The sequence below is a fragment of the Conger conger genome, chromosome 12, assembly GCF_963514075.1.
Source record: "Conger conger chromosome 12, fConCon1.1, whole genome shotgun sequence".
In the NCBI taxonomy this organism is placed as follows: Eukaryota; Metazoa; Chordata; class Actinopteri; order Anguilliformes; family Congridae; genus Conger; species Conger conger.
The window spans coordinates 13420626-13443310 of NC_083771.1; the positions used below are offsets into that span (position 1 = coordinate 13420626).

Genomic DNA, 22685 nt, shown 5'->3' on the forward strand with positions numbered 1-22685 from the left:
GTCACTGCAAGAGAGGACCATTTAAATGTTATCAGGACTGATCCTGACAAGGATCCTTGCATACCTTCCACAGACTGTAGGGATTGTTCAGGGATTTCCAGTGGCCCTGGTACCTCTACGCATGGACGCTGTATTTTTCCACATTTAATCAGATCAGATTCCCAGATCATGTCAAATGGGACAGCCTAGTGGCTATGTTGCTTGACTGGGACCTGGAAGGTGGGTGGTACACAAATAAGATCAGTGCAGCTGTGCCCTTGAGCAAGACCCTTAAGCCCACATCACTTCAAGGGGGATATTGCTCTATATAAAAGTTGCTCCATATAAAAGCATCAGCTAAAAAACTAGTGTAATGTACATGGCCAAGAGGAAATAATATAAGCCTTACAAAACAGTGAGGTGAACTCCATAACATCCTTACCAACACATACACTGCATCACTATCTGTAATCACATCACAGCACAGCATGAGAACTAAGCCAGTTCAATGTATATTGAAGAGCTTCAGATGGATTATTGTATGTATGCACCAGTGGCTCCCAAACTTGGCCCTGGGAACCAACTGTGTATGCTGATTTTCATTCCAACCATTACTGCCTCATCTGAATTGTAATGTTGGCAGATTTCCCCTTAAGTCCATTCAGAATTGGAATTTACCCTGGCTATATGTCATCATTTTGGACATTACTTTCATATTTTTACACTTCTTCACACTGATATAATTGCTCTCTAGGGACAATTTATTTCTGAGCCCCACATTAATTTTCTTTGATATTTGGTCAGCATGTCTCTACGTCACAGAATATGCACGTGCTTACACAGGCACAACACATGAATGAACACCCGGCTGAAAAAAGCAGCTCAAGCAAGGTTTTGAAACAGCTGGTAGCTGGTTGACCAGTTCAGACCAGCTCTCAGCTCGACATGGTTTAGCTGGTTGACCAGCTACCAGCTCAGACAAGCTACCAGCACTAGCTGGCTGACCTCCAAATAGACCTGCTTTTGACCATCTTAATCAGCTCAATTTTCAAGCTGGCATAGCTGGATTGTACAGCAGGGCATGAGTCGTGTTTCTTTCAAGTCCATGGGAGCTTGGGGCTGTTCCCAGTATCAAATCAGCAATTCTGCGAGTGCTTTTGTTCAGACTTTTTTGCATTTTGCCTGCTGTCTAGGCAAGTCTGCTTCACAGTAAATATTGGCCCAATTGCAAACAGGTCCCCCTGGACAGTAGACAGACTTTAACCCTTTAAGTATCACCCCGTTTTCTTGACATGACATACCAAATATAAAATGGTTACAACTTGAACCCTTTTGACTACAAGTATAATCCTTGTCTCTTCTGAAAGGTAATCCTTTGGGGTTTGTTTTCCAAGAGTCATAATTACTATAACCATTACGAAAACAAAGTTCCAAAGCTCAAATACAGTGAAAGTGGAAGCTTTTTTTCCTCACTGAAAATATTTTCTTTTTATGATTATTGTGGATGTGGCTGGTGTGCTTGGAAACACATTGGAGCCACAACCAAACACTGGCCAAATCCCCTTTCAATTTTGATGACAATATCATGTGCGCATTCTGCATAGTTTTTTCTAAGCTATGTCTAAGCAGTTTTATGAAAAGGATTATACAATTTTAAAACTCCAAAAAGACACCTGGAACCTAATGATACTTTGGGTCTTATGAGGTGCAAAATATTGCATTTTGCTTACTAAATGAAACGCTTTCTATCCTGTTTGCACTTCCCCCCACCCTCCTTCTACCTCTCTGTCTCAAACTCCCTCTCCTTGCACTGTCCCCAGACAGCAACTGGTCGAGAGGATTGTATTATTACTTAGTTATTAATTAGTATTATTTAACAAAACAAAACTAATATATCAATTGTGTTTTTGTCAAATTCTCAACCCCCATCAACAAGTCAAACACATTCCACAATTTCACATGCTATTTATTATTCAAAAGCTGGCTGGCTTCTTATTTATAAGAACACTGAATAATAATAAAATATTATTATTTTTAGCCTATACAAAATGTAGATAGCATTCATATGTACAACTACTTTTGTAGAAGTATGCAATGACAAAATGGACAACAATGATAATGGAGATTCTATTGATGTTTCTCAGAGTTAACAAGTAACTCATTTTAAAAACTATCTGGACCCTTGACATTACCTTATTGCTTTTAGTATGTGGCTTTCCAAAATGCAGAGGCAGTGAGCTCCCCCCACACTCGTTACAATAAGGAACTGTTGTCGCTAAAGCAATGGAATCTTAAAAAAGGTTATACAAATAGAACTGTGAGTTTGCTTTGTATCTTGTTTCCATAGTTACCATAGTTACCATGATTGAAAATTGCACCGTGAAAAAAGGAACAAATGCAGGTAAGGGATTAAAGGCCCACACACATACAGTAATTCATGTTTCTCAGCTTTTCATATCATTCCAGGCATTCGATTTGTGTTCTATACTAGTCCAAGTAAACTGCAATTTTGGTAAATGTATGCATATTTTTGGGTCCAACTGCTATTTTTCCATGCTGTTTGTAAAAGATTTCCCATGCGACATGATGCATGTTCTTGTATAATTATTGGAGGATGTTGCTCCTAAACCACAGGAGCCAGGGTGGGAGGGGGAATTGGGCTCTGGGGGCAGGGTTAGGGACTTAAAAAAAAACCTACATCACTGTTCTTTGCAAACATTTTGTGGGCGTTTTAGATATTAAAACCAGGAAGAGAATGCTGATGCATGTGGGCCTTTAATGATGTATTTCTGGGTCCATGCCCATGAGTGGAAAAAGGGCTATAAAAGGGTGAAATGGGATAAGACTTCTGTGACATGTTGCTAAATGATAGAACCTTCCTGAAATGTATATGAAAAGAGAGAAAGAGGTGATAAATGTCACTGGTCACAGCGACATCTGGTTACCCTGTGGTTGCTGAAACGCATGTCACTGAGGATATGACTGCAGTTTAATACTTAGTTTTGCTTTCCAATTTGGGTCTGCTTATAATTATATAAATATTTGATCATTTTTCTGATGTGTTTTCTTCTCACGCCAAGATCTTGGAACACATTATGTGTAGGTTGTGTGTTATAAATTACAAGAATTGCACTTATGTTTTTTTCTCTTTTTTGTGTCTTTCATTGCAGTTCACACACATACAATATCATTCACACACCATCACAGTAACATTGCCATGTTTGACAGGTATAATGGTCATACTGCGAAGTGTCTCATGACAGACAAGATGGCACCCATATCTGCCATATCTGCTTTTGGCTCATATGTCTATTCAACATTATCCCAAAATGCTTGGGGATCATCCCAGTGCTTTTTTTGCAATTGTGAGATGAGCTTTGATGTTTCTCTTGTTTAGCAGTGGTTTCCACCTCCATTTAGAGAACTGACCTTTTAATCTCTTCTGGAGTTTCCTTTGATCATGCCATACAAAGCCTACAGATTGACTGAATTTAAACAGTTTAAACAGATTTGGGTGCTGTCCAGCAGGGATCAAAGCCTCACAACCTGATCATGGGAGGACCCGTGGGTGGCCCATCCTCTGGAGTTCCTTTGTCAGGTTGCTGAGACCCAACCTAATCCCTGGGCATGAAGGTTGTGGCCCACAGACCTAGGGGAAGGGGTGGCTCACAGACCTAGGTGCCTACCTGGACCATGAAGAGGAATGCTCTTGATGAGGCCTGAGATGAGTACAGTGTGACAGGTGGGTGTGGGTCTGTATGGCGTGAGTGGTCTGGGCACCTGTGCCACCATGGTTACTGTGCCCAACCTGAAGACTACCCCCAGAAGCTGCTACCATGCCACCCATTCCTGAGGTCCCTGCCAGAGGCCTCGTCCCAATGAGCCCCTGTAGCCTTCCACAGATGGATAAACTCCTCCAGACCCTCACGGAAGCTGTCCATGGCCAGCAGCAGGCAACACAGGCTTTGGCAGGACAGACAGCCCGTCTGGAAGCCTGCCTGCTGGCCACTCGAGGGGGACTGCCGGAAGTCATCGACAGACCCTCCAGATGAGTAGTCACCCCAATAAGCTTGCCAAGCATAGCAGTGACTATTCTGCTAGTGTTGTGAGCCTCAACCTTGATCACTATCACTAGCTTCTCACTCAAATAGGGCTACAAGAAAGTAGCTTACCCGGGGAGCGAGATGGGCCTAGCATTTTAAATAAATTATATTTAAACGTGAATTTGTTTAAACATAAAATAAAAAAGTAGCTCAGTTTGGCTCGATTGTTGCCAACTTAGTATTTGGTCACACATAAAGGTAATCAGGGGAGCCGGCATAATAATCAGGTTATCTCTTTAGCAGGTATAATTTCCTGTTTATATTGTGCAACTGCACTATGTTGTGAGGAAAAGGTGAAATAAACGTGGAAAATGAAAACAGGCGAATGGTCATTTCAGTATGTTTTAATAAAGTCAAATATTAGGGTACCAAGTACGGCAAATGAATCGTTAAATAAGATACAAATCAGCCCAATCTCCCTGAAATGTGTAGGCTATGGCAACTATTTTAATCTCTGGTATCTCTGGTATTTTTTGTAATTCATCTTTCTATGTGCTGAAATTTACAAAAGTACTGCATGTCGCTCGTCAAGCTAAAATGTAAAAATGTGTAGTAGTTCCAAAGGATTTGATCAAGTCAGTCTAGTGTAAGGCAGAAATGATTCAAATCTGGCATTGTCATTCAGTGCGCTGGTCAGCTTGCTGGCTTCCCTCTTGGCTGGCCTCCCAGCGTCCGCCATCAGACCCCTCCAACTCATCCAGAATGCAGCAGCTCGTCTGGTCTTTAACCTTCCCAAATACTCACACGTCACCCCCCTGCTTACTTCCCTCCACTGGCTGCCCGTCATGGCTCTCATCAAATTCAAAACATTGGTGCTAGCCTTCCAAGCAGTTAAAGGGTCTTCCCCAGCTTATCTACAAAAAATCATCAGACCCTACACCCCTGCCAGACCTCTTCGTTCAGCCTCCACAGGCCGCTTGGCACCTCCCCCTCTCCGAACCTCCACCTCACGCTCACGACTACTGTCTTTTCTGGCTCCACGGTGGTGGAATGAACTCCCCGTTGAGGTCAGAACTGTAGAATCTCTCCCCACCTTCAAGCGCAAGCTGAAGACACACCTCTTCAAGCAGCACCTCTCCCCATCCCTCCCTACCTCCCTGTGAACCTTAATTGTTGTCTCTGTGACTTGCTTTGTGTATCGGTATTTTTAGTTGGCTAGGTAAGCAGTGTTTGGATAATTAACTTTGGTCACTTTTGCTCTATTTGTTCGTTTCTTTGTTCCAAAAAAAAAAAAAAATCTTATCTTTGTTGTACAGGTAGCAGTTGAAATTGTACTTCCCTCTAGGGTCTTTCAGCGCACTTATCCCTGGTTATGGGTATGCACTTTGTTGTACGTCGCTCTGGATAAGAGCGTCTGCCAAATGCCAATAATGTAATGTAATGCTTCCTCTGGTTACGGTGGCAATATGTGGCTGTATTTAACCCCAGGAGCATACACCGTTAGCCCTCATCTTCTCTGCACCCAGGCGGGAGACTATGGGGGAAAAAGGCTGGAGGGGCTGGACTCTGTTCTTTTCTGGAGTTGCTCAAGGTGAGAGGCGCCGGGCGGGTGTGGGGATACTCACAAGCCACCGGCTGAGCGCCACCATGTTGGAGTTCCACCCGGGGAACGAGAGGGTCGCCTCTCTGCGACTACGTGTCGCTGGGGGGAAAGCTCTGACTGTCATTTGTGCTTATGCACCAAACGGCAGTTCAGAGTATCCAGCCTTCTTGGAGTCACTGGGCGGCATCCTGGAGACTCCATAGTTCTGCTGGGCGACTTCAACGCTCACGTGGGCAATGACGGAGAAACCTGGAGGGGGGTGACTGGGAGGAATGGTCTGCCTGATCTGAACCCAAGTGGTGTTTTGTTATTGGACTTCTGTGCTAGTCATGGATTGTCGATAACAAACACCATGTTCGAGCATAGAGTAGCTCATAAGTGTACTTGGTACCAGAGCACCTTAGGCCAAAGCTCGATGATCGACTTTGTGGTCGTATCATCAGACCTGCGGCCGTATGTCTTGGACACTCGGGTGAAGAGAGGAGCAGAGCTGTCAACTGATCACCACCTGGTGGTGAGTTGGATCAAGTGGCCAAGGAGGGTGTAGTGAGGGTGAACTGGGAACGTCTGGCGGAGGCCCCTGTTCGCGAGGTCTTCAACTCCCACCTCCGGAGGAACTTCTCACGCTTCCCGGAGGAAGCTGGGGACATGGAGTCTGAATGGGCCATGTTCAAAGCCTCCATTGCAGAGGCGGCAAGCAGGAGCTGTGGCCAGAAGGTCATCGGTTCCTGTCCGGGCGGCAACCCAAGAACCCGCTGGTGGATACCAGCGGTGAGGGAGGCCGTCAAGCTGAAGAAGGGGGCCTTTCGGGCTTGGCTGGCCCGGGGGTCCCCTGAAGCAGCAGACAGGTACCGGGTAGCCAGAAGGGCTGCGGCTTCGCAGTCGCCGAAGCAAAAACCCGGGTATGGGAGGAGTTTGGGGTGGCTATGGAGAAGGACTTTCGGTTGGCCTCAAGGAAGTTCTGGCAAACCATCCGACGAATCAGAAAGGGAAAGCAGGGCTTGTCTCAGGCTGTTTTCAGCAGGGGAGGAGAACTGCTGACCCGGACTGGGGATATTGTCGGGCGGTGGAAAGAGCACTTCGAGGAGCTCCTGAACCCGAACAACACGTCCTCTGTGGAAGAGGCAGAGCCCGAAGACTCGGGGGAATCTGCACCTATATCCCTGGCGGAAGTTGCTGAGGTAGTCAAAAAGCTCCTCAGTGGCAAGTTGCCGGGTGTAGATGAGATTCGCCCTGAGATGCTGAAGGCTCTGGACATTGTTGGGCTGTCTTGGCTGACACGCCTCTTCAGTGTCGCGTGGAGGTTGGGGACAGTAGTGGCAGACCAGGGTGGTGGTCCCCATTTTCAAGAAGGGGGACCGGAGGGTGTGCTCCAATTACCGGGGTATCACACTCCTCAGCCTCCCTGGGAAAGCTTACTCTAGGGTGCTGGAAAGGAGGCTCCGACCGACGGTCGAACCTCGGATTCAGGAGGAGCAATGTGGTTTCCGTCCTGGTCGTGGAACAGTGGACCAGCTCTTTACCTTGGCAGGGTTGCTGGCGGGGTCATGGGAGTTTGCCCATCCAGTCCACATGTACTTTGTGGACTTGGAGAAGGCTTTCGACCATGTCCCCCGGGGAACCCTGTGCGGTGTACTGCAGGAGTATGGGGTACCGGGGCCGTTGTTACAAGCCATCAGGTCCCTGTATAACCAAAGTAAGAGCTGTGTCCGCATTCTCGGCACAAAGTCAAGCACATTTCCTGTGGGTGTTGGACGCCACCAAGGTTGCCCCTTGTCACTGGTCCTGTTTGTGGTATTCATGGACAGGATCTCAAGGCGCAGCTGAGGTGAGGAGAGTGTCCGGTTTGGTGACCTCAGAATCGCATCTCTGCTTTTTGCGGATGATGTGGCTCCGCTGGCTTCATCAGACCGTGACCTTCAGCACGCACTGGAGCAGTTTGCAGCCGAGTGTGAAGCGGCCGGGATGAGAGTCAGCACCTCCAAGTCCGAGGCCATGGTTCTCTGCCGGAAAATGGTGGATTGCTCCCTCCGGGTTGGGAACGAGATCGCGTATACAAGCGGCGAAAATTAGCTTCCTCTGTAGGGTGGCCGGGCTCAGCCTTAGAGATAAGGTGAGGAGCTCGGACATCCGGAGGGAGCTCGGAGTAGAGCCGCTGCTCCTTTGCGTCAAAAGGAGCCAATTGAGGTGGTTCGGCCATCTGATCAGGATGTCTCCCGGGCGCCTCCCTTTGGAGGTTTTCCGGGCTCGTCCAACTGGGCAGAGACCCCGAGGGAGACCCAGAGCCCACTGGAGATTATATATCTCTCCTGGCCTGGGAACGCCTCGGGATCCCCCAGGAGGAGCTTGAATGCGTTGCTGGGGAGAGGGACGCCTGGAATACCCGGCTTTGCCTACTGCCACCGCGACCCGACTCCGGATAAGCGGGTGATGATGGATGGATGGATGGATGGGTTAGCGTGGGGTTTTACACTAGCCTACCACATCCTAACAGGGGATCTCTGGAACCACTCCAGATTGAAATGTGGTTTTCATCCTCTCCTCTAATAATTTATGAATGAATGGTTTTCAACCTCGTTCTTGGTGATATTTTTATAAGAATATCGAAAGATAGCTAGCCAACTGACACAGAGCTGATTTCTGCCCCTCTTTATGCGGGCGTTAAACAGACGAATATAGAAAATCCGTAATGACATGCACAGAAGGGGTTCCCTGCCTTACTGCCAGGGCTATGGGCCCCACTGACAGATACTTGCCAGCATCAAGCACTATACGCCACAGTACAAATTGCACAAATTTATTTTATTATAAATTTTATTATAAATGTTTGTTCTATTAGCATTGGATCTGGAGTAATGCTTCATTCTCCAATGGTGATTGGTAGGTCAAATATGAACAATTAAATCCAACATATTATCAAACAATTCAATTACATGTAGGTATTTACTTATGTCAACTCAAAACAAGAGAAATAGAAATATACTCATGTAAAATATGGATATGGACAAATAAATTAAATGTGAACAACTAAAGTTTGCTCTACTGCTTGAAAGAGGAGTGACTTCTCTCATCTCATCAGTGACTTCAGCTCAAGCCAGTTAGACATCCATCCATCCATGCATTATCCTAACCCGCTTATCCTGAACAGGGTCACAGGGGAGCTGGAGCCTATCCCAGCATACATTGGGTGAAAGGCAGGAATACACCCTGGACAGGTCGCCAGTCCATCGCAGGGCACACACACCATTCACTCACACACTCATAACTATGGGCAATTTAGACTCTCCCATCAGCCTAACCTGCATGTCTTTGGACTGTGGGAAGAAACCGGAGTACCCGGAGTACACAGAGAGTACACAGAGAGGCCCCAGCCGACCGGGATTCGAACCCAGGACCTCCTTGCTGTGAGGCGGCAGTGCTACCCACTGCCCCCCAGAGTGAAATCTGAGAATCATGTACCTGGCAATCTGTGAAGTCAGAAACAACTCAATAGACTTCAAAACTTGATTCATTTTGAAGAATCAAACTTCCCAACACTACTGTAGATTAGCCTGTGCACCTATCATTATTAACGGAGTATACAAACATGAAGAGAAGTTATTGATCGGCATAACGTCTTGATTTTTGTGGAAATGTAATATTCGGTTATAGTGAATGGAACAAACGTAAGTAATATGCTAACGTGCTGTAGCATTTCTTGTTCAGCTAATATGTGACATGGCCGTGTTTGCCTGTGTGAAGGCACAACAGGAACACCACTGGAAACCTTATAAATAAAACCACTGTCGGTTGACCACATCATGGACTCCAATGCCCTTTTCAATTAAGAGCTCCCCTTCCTACACACATAAGTGAAGAGAAATAACACAATGTAGAACTACACGCCCTGGTCGGGTTCAAGTAGAAGGCACCTTAACTGCCCAGACCAACATACCTAGACAGCCATTTAACATGGGTTAAAGTAACAAGCTGGTAATTGTTCCAAAATAGACAGCTTTGCCTACAGAGGAATGATTATGGCCATGATATGCCAGAAATAGCTGTGCACACTATAAACAAAACATGCTCCTGATTCTCAGTCAGATTAAAGGTACAATGGAGCAACAATTGGCTGTGGCGATAAGAATTTTCAACCAATGAGCTTTAATTATTGTACAGCTATACAACATTTTGGTACATTGAGTGTCGGTCTGTCAACTGTATATTTAGAAACCTATAAACACAGGGAAAGGGTGAGTCAACATGTCAGTGAGCCTTTTTCAAGGATATATAACTGCATATATAAAACGAAATTGGACCAGATCTGGCAATCACTTACTCTTACATTGCACCAATACCACCCCGTTACATAATTTGTTCATTAACTGTAATGGAGTAATATTTCTTAGAGTGGTTAGGATGTTCTTCTTACGAAACCTTTTCGCCTAAGTGAAGGTTTCAAAACTAATTTAAATGATGAAAATTCATAAACTCCTGGCCAACTCTGCAATCCCTCCATCCATGTCTTTCAGAAAACAGCTTGCTTGACTGTTGCTAGATGTTCCATGCTGGCACAGCAGGGATTCTGGGTGGACAAATGTGTTTATTTGAAAAGGTTCTTAAGTAGACTTGTGCAGACTTGTGCAGACCCTCAGGCCCCGAAGATGTAGAAATTTGGTCAATTTTGTTGGAACTATTCAGTATTAAGGACCGACTCCTTAGCCACCAAAATTGACTACTATTCACTCAGAAATAAATGGACAGTGGAGGAACATTTTTGTTTTTCAAGGATCAAATTTCCAAAATAGCATTAGTACAAAATAGTTTGGGGCGGCCTGTAGCCTAGTGGTTAAGGTAAATGATTGGGACATGCAAGGTCAGTGGTTCTAATCCCGGTGTAGCCACAATATGATCCGCACAGCCGTTGGGCCCTTGAGCAAGGCCCTTAACCCAGCATTGCTCCAGGGGAGGATTGTCCCCTGCGACATACAGTCTAATCAACTGTATGTCGCTCTGGATAACAGCGTCTGCCAAATGCCAATAATGTAATGTAGTTCTATAATGCTGGCTAGGGGTAGCAAGGTTATACACATATTGGGTGCACATACAATAACTTTTCATACCATTATTTCTGAGATCGTATGGAAGATTCCATGCCCTGACATTGAGGCTTTTCTCATCGAGAGGAAGAAGGAGGGAGGGTGGAGGAGACTGAGGGAGATGAGCCATATTAATCCAGTCTGTGGCAGATTCATTTCCCTTAACCGCTCAAACTTTCCATTCTTGCGGTGCTCATGAGGAAAGAACCAGCCTACACGTGTAGACGGTGCCGGGCCATGTTTGTGACCTCTTTTCCCATCGTGATCCGTGCGGAGGCAATTACTCAGGCGGGGGGCTCCCGCGAAACGGCACGATTACACAACCCGCCCCAGCCACCGCAGGGGACTCCCGCCCCCGCTGAAAAACCGGGCGAGGACAAGGCGCGTGACGGAGGGAGGACGCACGGGCCGTGGCCGAACGGCTTACTTCCCCGCAGAAAAGAACAGCTCAAGCTAGGTTTTGAAACCACTGTTAGCTGGTTTACAAATTTGGAGAAGCTCCCATATCAAGCTATGTTTTGAAGCTATATTTATGTTTAGCCAGCTCAAGCTAGGTTTTGAAACCGCTGTTAGCTGGTTTACAAGTTCAGACCAGCTCCCATATCAAGCTATGTTTTGAAGCTATGTTTATGTTTAGCCAGCTCAAGCTAGGTTTTGAAACCGCTGTTAGCTGGTTTACAAGTTCAGACCAGCTCCCATATCAAGCTATGTTTTGAAGCTATGTTTATGTTTAGCCAGCTCAAGCTTGAAGGTGGGGAGAGATTGTACAGTTCTGACCTCAACGGGGAGTTCATTCCACCACCGTGGAGCCAGAACAGACAGTTGTCGTGAGCGTGAGGTGGAGGTTCGGAGAGGGGGAGGTGCCAAGCGGCCTGTTGAGGCTGAACGAAGAGGTCTGGCAGGGGTGTAGGGTCTGATGATTTTTTGAAGGTAAGCTGGGGAAGACCCCTTAACTGCTTGGAAGGCTAGCACCAATGTTTTGAATTTGATGCGAGCCATGACATGCAGCCAGTGGAGGGAAGTAAGCAGGGGGGTGACGTGTGACTATTTGGGAAGGTTGAAGACCAGACGAGCTGCTGCATTCTGGATAAGTTGGAGGGGTCTGATGGCGGACGCTGGGAGGCCAGCCAAGAGGGAATTGCAGTAGTCCAGGCGGGACAGAACCATCGCTTGGACCAGGAGCTGGGTCGAGTAGGGGGTGAGAATTCTCTGTATGTTCTATAGGAAGAACCTGCATGACCCGGTCACCACCGCAATGTTCTCGGAAAGGGACAGTCTGCTGTCCATCACCACACCGAGGTTCCTTGCACTTGGTGATGGCGTGAGTGTGGTATCCCCGAGGGAAATGGAGAGATCCAGGTGGGGAGAGGTATTAGCAGGGATGAATATCATTTTAGTCTTGCCTGGGTTGAGCTTTAGATAGTGGTTATCCATCCAGCTCTGGATGTCACTCAGGCAAGCAGAGATACGGGCAGAAACCTGTGTATCAGATGGTGATCTCATCTCATTGCGATTTCAGAAATGGAGACAGTCATCATCACCCTCATCAAGTTAAACAATTTTATTTTTATTAAAGCTGTATACCATCAGGGTACAACGATTGTCTTGAGTCTTTTTTTATGAAATCAGAAGTTATAATCAAAGTTAAGTCCCACACATCTATTACAGTGAGAAATAAATGATGATGTGCGTTTTGTCTTTTCATAGTGTATGTGGAAATCACATGCGGAAAAAAGCAACTGTGTCCAATTCACATTTTCTTTTTACATGTGAATATTTTAATTTGTATCTGAAATTTCATGCAGCACAACAGTTTATTGCACGCACAAAATGCACCAAAACTACCAAAACACTGCAAACATGTCTCAAAATAAGATAATTCTATAAAAACATCTAGTTTATTTCCAACAAGATTTTGTCAATCTTAAATCAATGATCTAAAAAAACAATGATCTAAAAAAACAACATACAGTATGTTGTAATTGTATTATTTTAATCATTTTGTTAAATAATTCCCTTTATTTATAACCACAAAGTATGTTTTAATGCAATATTGAAGTACTGCAAAAACAACTAAACAGTGAAGCTATAGGTATCTTGTAGTATTTCATGATGAATTAGTTATTTGAAGCGTGAGTGTGGAAGTGCAAGATTTCTTCAAAAGATATGAATGCACAATGGTTTTGAACAGTGTTACAAGTTTTGACTGTTTTGAGACTTGTGTCTAAGGTTCTGAAGACGTGTGAGGTTAGCACCAAAGTGATTGTAAAAAAAAAAGTGTGAAAGGCAATTCAGTCCATTTAGGTTCAACACTTTCCCTCCACAGCGTATTCAGCACTGTATTGATTATTGCTTCAATTAATAATAGTCTAATAATAGTAATTTCCTTTGTATGTGTTGATTTTTTCTACTTTTCCCACTTGAAGATGCTATTTAAATACACTGTTGAGTATGTTTGGTAAGATTTCCAGTCTGCTTACTATACCAGTATGTTCGGTGTCATCAGCCAAATGGTCTTTTCTCCAAGGTCATTATGCAGATAAGAAAGGGCGCAGGTCCCAATACTCAGCCGTGGTGGACTTCACTTGTCACAGGAGATCCCTCTCAAGATTACTCTTAGGATTCTGCCCTGAAGCCAATTATAAATTCACTTTGCTTTAACTGTTCAAACGCGCACTGATTTAAACTTGGTGATGAATCATGCTTCTGAGACACTGGCAATGTGGGCGAAAGCTTTTGAATCCAAACATAAAGTGCCTTATGAGCACTTTGAACCAAAATATATCGGTAATCTCAGTTTTAATTTTCAGTACACTGAAGGACCAGATTTACTAAAGGACTGCAACTGCTTTCAGGCATGAAAACAGCCGTAATAAAGTCGCAATATCTACTTTCTAGAAGTGATTTGAAGCGTTATTAGGATGTAATTTGCGGGGATTGGGTCACTCTGCAACTTTCCTGTTGATACATAGGTAAATGTTCATGCATACTGTGTATGTATACCTGGAGCAAAGGCGCTATAACAAGGTAGAGATTATTTTAATAAGGTAAGTTAAGTAGTACTTTGTTTGATTTACTAAAGCATGGATTAATTGGCAGTCATCTTTGCGTGGGAATTTTCTGAACTCCCGAAAGGCAACTTGGCTGTAGGCTACGTACACCCATGGCAGTGTGGGGCGGGGGGATGAACAAATGCATCCGTAACACTCTGGAAAGGAGACAGGATTTGGACTGTTCTCTAATGAATTTTCAGATATTTGTGAATTTGTCGATTTCTAGAGCAAATGTTTTTGCGTTGCGACTGTTTCCTTGGTAAATCTGGCCCTGAGCATTTTTTTATATAAAGATAAGATATGCATGGAATCAGCAACTGCAACCAGTGTAGACTTGTGTGTGCGCCATGTCATGCCATAGCTTGGTTCATTTAATTTCAAAGCTGTCAAGGAGACACGCAAGCTAGCTAGTTTGAGAACAACTAACAGAAAGATTCATTTATGGATAACAGCTCCATCCCTAATGCTGGGAAAGCATGGCTGTCTCCTCATAACACTAACCATGTGACTGAATCTGGCATATTCTGAGACAAACAGGACAGAATGGGTCACTTGCCTCTTCTTAATGCTATTAATTGCACAGCAATAATGCTTGATTTCAGGTATACTTTTTTTTCAGGTTTTACCTTCCACTATTCACTGGGACTGAAGGAAGGCTAACTTTTCATTGAACCAGAAGGCCAGATTGCTTGTATTGATGCTGCTTATATTTCACCACTGACATGAAAGCAGGTAGGTCAAGCAAATTGCTGTGGATTAGTAGCACATGATTAGCGGAATCATTTGCCATCTCCCACTACATTGTAGTTTCGAGTTCTGCGCAGACCCACGGCACGCCCTCTAGAGGCCATCTGACAAAGTGCAGGCTCCCTGCAAACGTGAGTGACCTGAATTTGTCCGTTTCTGCCCCTGGGAAAAACAAAAAGCAACGCGACACAAATCAAACCGGTGTCATCGGTTGCCTGGAAAGTCTCAGGTAGACAGCTGTTGAGCCACCCCGGGGGAAATGTCGGACCATAATTGAATACAAATCTATGTATTTTCAGCGAGCAAAACGGCCCCTCGCCACTAAAGGTGCAGTGAAAACAGCATTCTGCATAAACAAAAAGCACCTGTGCGACTGCGAACGCGTTCGCAACGCGGTGGTATAAATTGGTCGCAGATTTTGACAGCGCGTTTTATTCGCGTGCGGGTAACAAGGTCGGAATGACGATGGGCGGGAACGCCTGGGAGACAGCTGGCGTGGTGCGGGGGGCCGCCTTCAGCCCCCGAGAACCTCCGCGCTGTTAAACCCCACTCTCCCGCACTCGCGCATTCAGGTCACGTTCCAGCCCGGCCCGGGCTCTGCCAACCCGCTTTGAAACGCAACAGCGCTCGCATATATCTCATGGAGATCGGTAAGTTCAATTATTTTTCCCTTTTTTTTTCTTCTTTTTTTTAAAAGGTGGGAAATAAAGACATTTTCCGAACGGTTGAAGGATGAAGCGCCACAGATATCTTTTAATGGGGCATTAGCAATAAGTCTTTCATCACGTTTTTCAGGGGGAAGATATTTTATTCCCTTTTTTACAGCAGCTCATAAAAGGATATCTCAGGCCGGGTGGGAAGCTGCAGTGGCTATGGTACAGTTCATTTCCCTCCCCGCTGACTGCGTACATATGCAAATCTCCCATCGCTGCTTCCAACGCCAGCAAACTTCAAAGGGACAACAACCCGGTCGATCGCAAGAGAGTTACAAAAGAAAAAAGAAAAAAAAGAGTGGCAGAAAATGTCAAATGTAAAATGCAATTATGTTTCAGGCCACCTACGGAGAACATGGAAACGATTAACCTTCATTCTCTGCAGTCTGCACAATAGCTAGGTGATTGATCATATCATTTATCATATCATCTCTGAAAAATAGACATACATTATTACATTAGTACATTATTAGGTATTTATTAGGCTTCTGCTGCTGTAGCCACTTAGAGGTTTCATGTGTTGTGTGTTCAGAGATGCTCTTCTGCATACCACTGTTGTAATGTGGGGTTATTTGCGTTACTGTCACCTTCCTGTCAGCTTTGACCAGTCTGGCCATTCTCCTCTGGCGTCTCTCATTACCGCCTTTCTGCCCGCAGAACTGCTGCTCACTGGATGTTTCTGTTTTTTTTCGCACCATTCTCTGCAAACTCTAGAGACAGTTGTGCATGAAAATCCCAGGAGATCAGACATTTTTAAGATAGCCAAACCACCAACAATCATTCCATGGTCAAAGTTACTTCAATCACATTTCTTCCCCATTCTGATATTTGGTCTGAAAAACAGCTGAACCTCCTGACCATGCAACATAATAAAGTGCTGAATGAGTGTATATTCTAACTCTGGTTAAATAAAGGAGAAATAAATAAACTCTACATTTCAATCACCTTTAAACAACTGGCCTAGACTATAAGTTTATAAGAGATCACAAGCAAAAATGAGAGCGGAATTTCGGCTGAATTTAAAGTGATCATAAAGGTAAATTCATGAATGGATTCAGATAACCATTTTGTGGGGAATTTATTAAGTCTCAGCAAAATTAGAGAAAGCAAATGCATTGCAATATTGACTGCCTAAATGTTTTCATCTATTCCTATGTGGGGATTAGGCGGTCCAAACCACACCCATAAAATCCTGAAATTGTTTTCAATGTCTGCATTGAAATGTGTGATATTGTAGTTATTTACATTACTGTGAATAGATATTTGGTGGATGTGTAGTGGATACACCCCCAAATCTATGGTTATTTAAAAACATTCCAGACGCCTTACAGTCACTTAAAATAATGAATTTCTTCATGTGAAGAGGCTCCGCTTTTTGCAGGCTGATTTCGAGGTTATGTAGGCCCAAACTGCAGTTGCTGTTGTCCAGAATCACATGGTTTACGTATCTTATGTTGATATATTTATTTTCATAAAGCGGAGATATTTAGTGAATCGGTTCACTTCAGCGTAGGTGCGTTGCTCAAGGCTGCAGTGAAGATCAGGGGATTGACCTCTCGTCTGTCTCTTCAGCGAGCCTCTGGCTCACAGATCTGCCATCCTTTCTTCGCACTTATTCTTATATATGAGAAGCACTGTTCCCAAAGCAGGGTGCTCCAGAGAAACACAGACAGAACATTTGACGCATTTCCTTTTTCGTTTCAAAGTTTTTTCATCATACATTTTGAATCTACAGATAAAGCCACTATGTTTTTTACACACCCTATATATAATATAATAATACAGTCATAACTCATCATTTACCCTACTTATATGTACCCTGCTGAAAAAAAAAAGAGAACTAGGTTTTGAAACAGCTGGTTTTGAGCTGGTTGACTAGTTCCGACCAGGTCCCAGCTCAACATGGTTTAGCTGGTTGACCAGTTCAGACCAGCTCCCAGATTGATATGGTTTGACCAGCTCAAACTATGTTTTCAAACAGCTGGTAGCTGGTTGACCTACCGGCTCAGACAAGCTACCAGCACTAGCCAGTTGATCAGCTCATACCCAGCTCATGACTAGCTTAACTAGCTCAATTTTAAAGCTGGTCAAGCTGGCATAACTATTTTACAGCAGGGTAGAAAACTGTACAAAAGGCTTAGACATGCAAAACAATTCTGTAAAGTGAAGATGCTATCAAAATTTAATTTAAATATTGCATAAATGTACTATAAAGATTAGTGAACAGTTCAAATCAATATTTGCTGTGACTACCCTTAACCTTTAAAACTGCATTAATTCTCTTTGGCACAATATCCTGCACTTTTATATGAAAATCAAACATGCAGGTGAACGGTTTGTCTGCAGACTCTGACTGTCTCGCTTGTATCCGGCTCTCCAGGTAATCCCAGACAGCCTTAATCAAGTGGTCTACTTGACATCTTACTTCATTTCATGAAATACAATCATTTGTCTGTGACATTTAATTGTCTAAAACTAATGTTAATGTAATGTTCTTTTCTACAGACACACTAATGTAGAAAACGCAAAAAAATTCTATTTAAAAAAAGAATTCATTTATACATTCATATGAAACATTCATTATGAAATAAATTGCGAGTGCCTAAGACTTTAGCACAGTACTGCACTATTGTTTTGAATAGCTGCATATCTGATAAAGATGGACGATATGAGGAAAGCCGTGGTTTGTACATGCTTTCATGGACTGGGAGATTACAGCAGTTTGCTCAGGTTGTCACTATTAGTACCTCTTCATAATGTACCAGGTGCCTGCACTTAAGACGCCGTCTTCAACACACGTTTCGGTATCCATGGGCAAAGTCAAGAGATGCTCTTTTGGGACCCAGGCTGAAGACCAGTTGGTTGAAAGGCGTTACTACATTCCGTGCTGCATGAATGTTACCCCTGTTGCATTTATCATTTGTTATTTAGCCGACACTTTTATCCAAAGCGACTTAGTTGAATTATACTAAGCAGGGGGCAGTTCCCCCAGGAGCACTGTGGGGTTAAGGGCCTTGCTCTTAACAGCTGTGCAGATCTTATTGCGGCTACACCGGGGCTTTAACCACCCACCTTCCAGGTCCCAGTCATGAACCTTAGTCACTAGGATACATGCTGCATTCCTCAATCTGTCTATATCACATGGTTGTTGGTTTGTTTGTTTTTTGCCTAGTGGCTCCTAGTAATAAACATTTAGCTTAAACACAGGCCGCTTGCCTCTTTTGCATTGTTCATGTTTTTGGGGAATTGTTTTATTATTTTTTTATGAATAAAAGTAATTCCCCTTGATTGTCGTGCTTTGCGGAAAGCCTCATTTCTAACGTAATTAAATATTGAGTAAATTCCTAACTCCTGGAATGATGCCGTCACCGTGCCCCGAGAGAATGTAGGGAATGTGCCGATTCTCTGCAAGAATAAAAACACAAACAGCAAGGTTCACACTCCTATTAAGCCCACCCCATGCTGCTTTGTAAACAATTCTCAAACCAGCTCGGAAGATTTTAAATGAACCATCAGCAGAAGAGGTCATGATATTTAAAGCATCGGGAAAACGCATAAAACTGGGGTGTGTGCAGAAGCAGACCCTGAGATCAGCAGTTCATGCTCACCCTCCTGTACAAATGTGTGTGTGTGTGTGTGTGTATGTATGTGTGTGTGTGTGTGTGTGTGTGTGTGTGTGTGTGACAGTAATGACATTTTCCCAGTGCCTTGTGGGTACTTCCTGACACTGTCAGTTTAGGGTGTAGTGTGCCAAGACAGATACCCATACACATGTCTGTTTAGGGTATAGTGTGTCTACACACACATCAGTAAATATTCTCCATGAAAAGTCTGGAGTAACAATGACACTGGAAAGACTTCCCATAACAGGAGTAAACACAAAGATGACGTGTTAAAGTGCGCTCTCCGCGTCTGTCGACGCTCTCCAAGTCGGTCCGGATAAGATCCCCTGCTAAGTGCTCGTAATGTAATGCCATGTAATTAAATGATAAGAAAGACTCGCGGTCGCCGAAGAAGACTGAATCCAGACAAAATGGTAAATCAGGCTTTGCCTGAACATGAACAAAAAAAGAAATTGTACAGCAGAAAAAATAAACCCCAGAAAAAATACAGGCTCAAAAATCATTATTCTTTCAGCAGGACCATTTGTTCGCCCCTGCTTGCATAGTTTGGAGCATTCACTGTGCCCCCATACAGTAAATGTAAGTAAGGTATTATCCCCCAAAAAGCCCCACCAGTACCATTATAGCAGGCCACGCCTGAGCAGAATACTAATGGGGATTGTGTGTGTGGCTCCAAGCTTCCCATCCAGGCTCTGTGTTCGGTTTCCAGCTATATTCTACTTCAGAGCGGTCAGTTTTCTGGACAGCGAGGCAGGAATCGGCACTGACTATTAACATTGACTATTCTTTAAGTTCTCTGCCTTTTAAATGCTTTTTCTGGCTCCGGACAGCTGTCGTGCAGATGGAAGCGCATCCCACGCGCTCTCTCACTTGCTCTCAGAACTGTCCTCCAATTCTCCGCTCTCATGATCTGTACGTCTGCTCCTCGTCCTCTGTGCCTTTCATCTTTTCTCCCTCGCTCATCAAGCCTTTATCTGCCTCTTCTTTCACTTTCAGGGCCGACATGCGACTGGGCCGTTGCACACTCTAAAGCAGGGGTCCTCACTCCTGGACCTGGAGAGCTGCAGGGTGTGCTGGTTTTTGTTTTCACCTTAATATCAGCAACCAATTCAGACACAAGAAACCAGGTGAGGGGAGTTAACTGTGTAAGTAACTGCTCTAATTGACTAATTAAGTGCTGAGTAACAACGAAAACCAGGGCCAGGACCAGGAACGAAGATCACTGCTCTGAAGCGTGCTTCATACTAAGTGACAAGTGTCGCATGACAGAAATGAAAGTGTCACACAACGTTTGGCATGTACACTTCGCCGGGGGTCTGCGATGAGGGTCCGATTGTCTCTGTGATAACGAGACGTCAAACTCAACTCTTGACAGCTGAAATCCTGACAGTTTGTTTAGATTTTTTGAAAGCAAGCTGTGTCCATGACACTGACTTTCGCTGTTCCATCTGGCCCAGCAAACACTACGCGACACACTCACCGAGCACTTTATTCGGAACATTTTTACTTTATTACACAAGTTATTACTACTTATTCATGCGATTATCTAATAAGCCAATTGCGTGGCAGCAGCGCAGTGCATACAATCATGTAGATACGGGTCAGGAGCTTCAGTTAATGTTCACATCAACCATCAGAATGGGGGAAAAAGTGTGATCTCAGTAATTATCATGATCAAAGTGACTTTGACCATGGAATGACTGTTGGTGGCAGACAGGGTGGTTTGAGTATCTCAGAAACTGCTGATCTCCTGGGACTTTGACGCACACTAGTCTCTAGAGTTTGCAAAGAATGGTGCAAAAAAAAAAAAAAAAAAAAGGGACAGCAATGCAAATAACCCCACATTACAACAGTGTATGCAGGAGAGCATCTCTGAACACACAACACATCATAACTCAAAGTGGATAGGCTACAGCAGTAGAAGTTTAAAAAAGAAGTCTAATATGTCTAATATGATTCCGTAGGCATTGGGTATCAGGTGGAAGCACCTTTGGCAAAAACATTGACGCGAGTCATTTTTGCATCAGTCTTCTGTAATAAGTGCTCACTGAGTATGTAGTATGACATTATCATGACAAAATTCAACAGGTTTTTTCAGTGGAAAATGCATCACATCATAGGACACTTGTCCCGAGGATGTGTGACGAAGTATAAATCAGGCTTTGCTCAGGCGTATCGATGGTAATAACGGAGTTAGTCCCCCAGGGATGGGGACTGATTTATTGATTTATTTCCCGTATTTAAGTGGCGTTTAATAATGACAGTGTCACACACATCTTCCCTGGCTCTAATGGCAGGTTTCTGGGCCTCTTTGGTGCCTGGATTTAGGCTGTCTTGCACTCTGTTTTGGCTGCCGAGACAGGGGAGCTAAAGTCGTTGATTGTTGTTTTTTAGGAGGGCATTGGCCTGCCATTGGGAAAGCAGGACTGATGCTCATTTTGATCAAAGGATGACAACATCAATGATATAAGAACAAATGAAGGCTATAACAACTGTGCCGTTTCCTCTGTCCTTTCCTTCTAGGCTAGGTTTAGCTAGGTTTTGAAACAGCTGGAAGCTGGATGACAAGTTCAGACCAGCTCCCAGCTCAGCATGGTTTTGACCAGCTCAAGCTATGTTTTGAAAAGCCGGTAGCTGGTAATTACACGCTGGTCATAGCTGGGTTTTACACCAGGGTCAATAAGCAGGTTTGGATGCAGACCCATCATCGGGAGGGAAAATAGCGGTATGCTGTTGTAACGAGCTAAGAGGTTTGCCCAAGTCCCAGGTGCGATTTGAACTCGCCCAAAGATTACCAGTCGGCTAAATAAATCGCCCCTAGCCAAGGGCAATGCTGTTATTTAGAATTTGAGGGTTGCATCATCAGAGGGCGATGTCATGGTAACCTGCTACGAGTGCTTTACCACACCTCACCACGCTTTACTTGTGAACTAGCCGAGCTACACCCGCTACACGGACAGCTGCTACCACTCTTCCTCCCAACATCCACCTGCACAGCACAAAGGGCCCAGCCAGCCTGCTGCCTCCAATCAAACAGAAGGGCTCACTATTGAGCAGTGTGCTGATCACTGGCTGGCTACCCAGTGTCATATGCAAATACGTACCTCTGAGCACTTACTTGCAGAAAGACAGTACACTTTGCTGCAGTTCAAATCATATATCCACTAGGGGTGCTAAAGAGAAGTTTAGACCTAAAATTACTGAAGAAGTGACGTGTATGCTCAGGTGACCACTGGTTTAGAGAAAGTGGTTCAATCTAGTGGTTAGAACGTCAGATTCTCCCGTTCTGCGATCTGGGTTTAAAAAATAAACACATTTATACAATAATATCAGACTGTTTTTTGTGTTAATAGAACAAACTATATTACTTCAAAACTAAGCAGGACGGTCCGGTGGGTTTGGGGAAAGGCAATCATAATTTCTATTTAAAACATTTGTCTTCATTAATCTTACATTCTGCTATTAAGTTTGCAGAGCCACTACATGATGTTAGTCCACCCAATACGTTCCAGAGCTAACTGTAAGAATGGAATTTAAGTGCACCTGTGAGAACGTAATTGAAGACTACCAGTGAGAATGTAATTGAAGTGTACCTGTGAGAATGTAATTGATGTATTCCTGTGAGAATGTAATTGATGTATTCCTGTGAGAATGTAATTGAAGTATTCCTGTGAGAACGTAATTGAAGTGTACCTGTGAGAATGTAATTGAAGTGTACCTGTGAGAATGTAATTTAAGTGTACCTGTGAGAATGTAATTTAAGTGTACCTGTGAGAACGTAATTGAAGTGTACCTGTGAGAATGTAACTGAAGTATTACTGTGAGAATGTAATTGAAGTGTACCTG

At 44.1% G+C, this 22685-nt stretch overlaps 1 protein-coding gene across 1 annotated transcript in view; it reads right to left on the bottom strand.

The window, feature by feature from the left end:
• si:dkey-112m2.1 (transmembrane protein 132D) overlaps window positions 1-4869 on the bottom strand; it is a 121080-nt gene extending 116211 nt beyond the window's left edge. Inside the window, exons 1-2 of the mRNA XM_061262071.1 lie at window positions 4846-4869; window positions 3799-3998 (exon numbers count right to left, since the gene is read on the bottom strand). Coding sequence (XP_061118055.1) covers window positions 3799-3998; window positions 4846-4869 — 224 coding nt within the window. The remainder of the gene's footprint in view (window positions 1-3798; window positions 3999-4845) is intronic.
• Between the last annotated feature and the right edge of the window lie 17816 nt (window positions 4870-22685).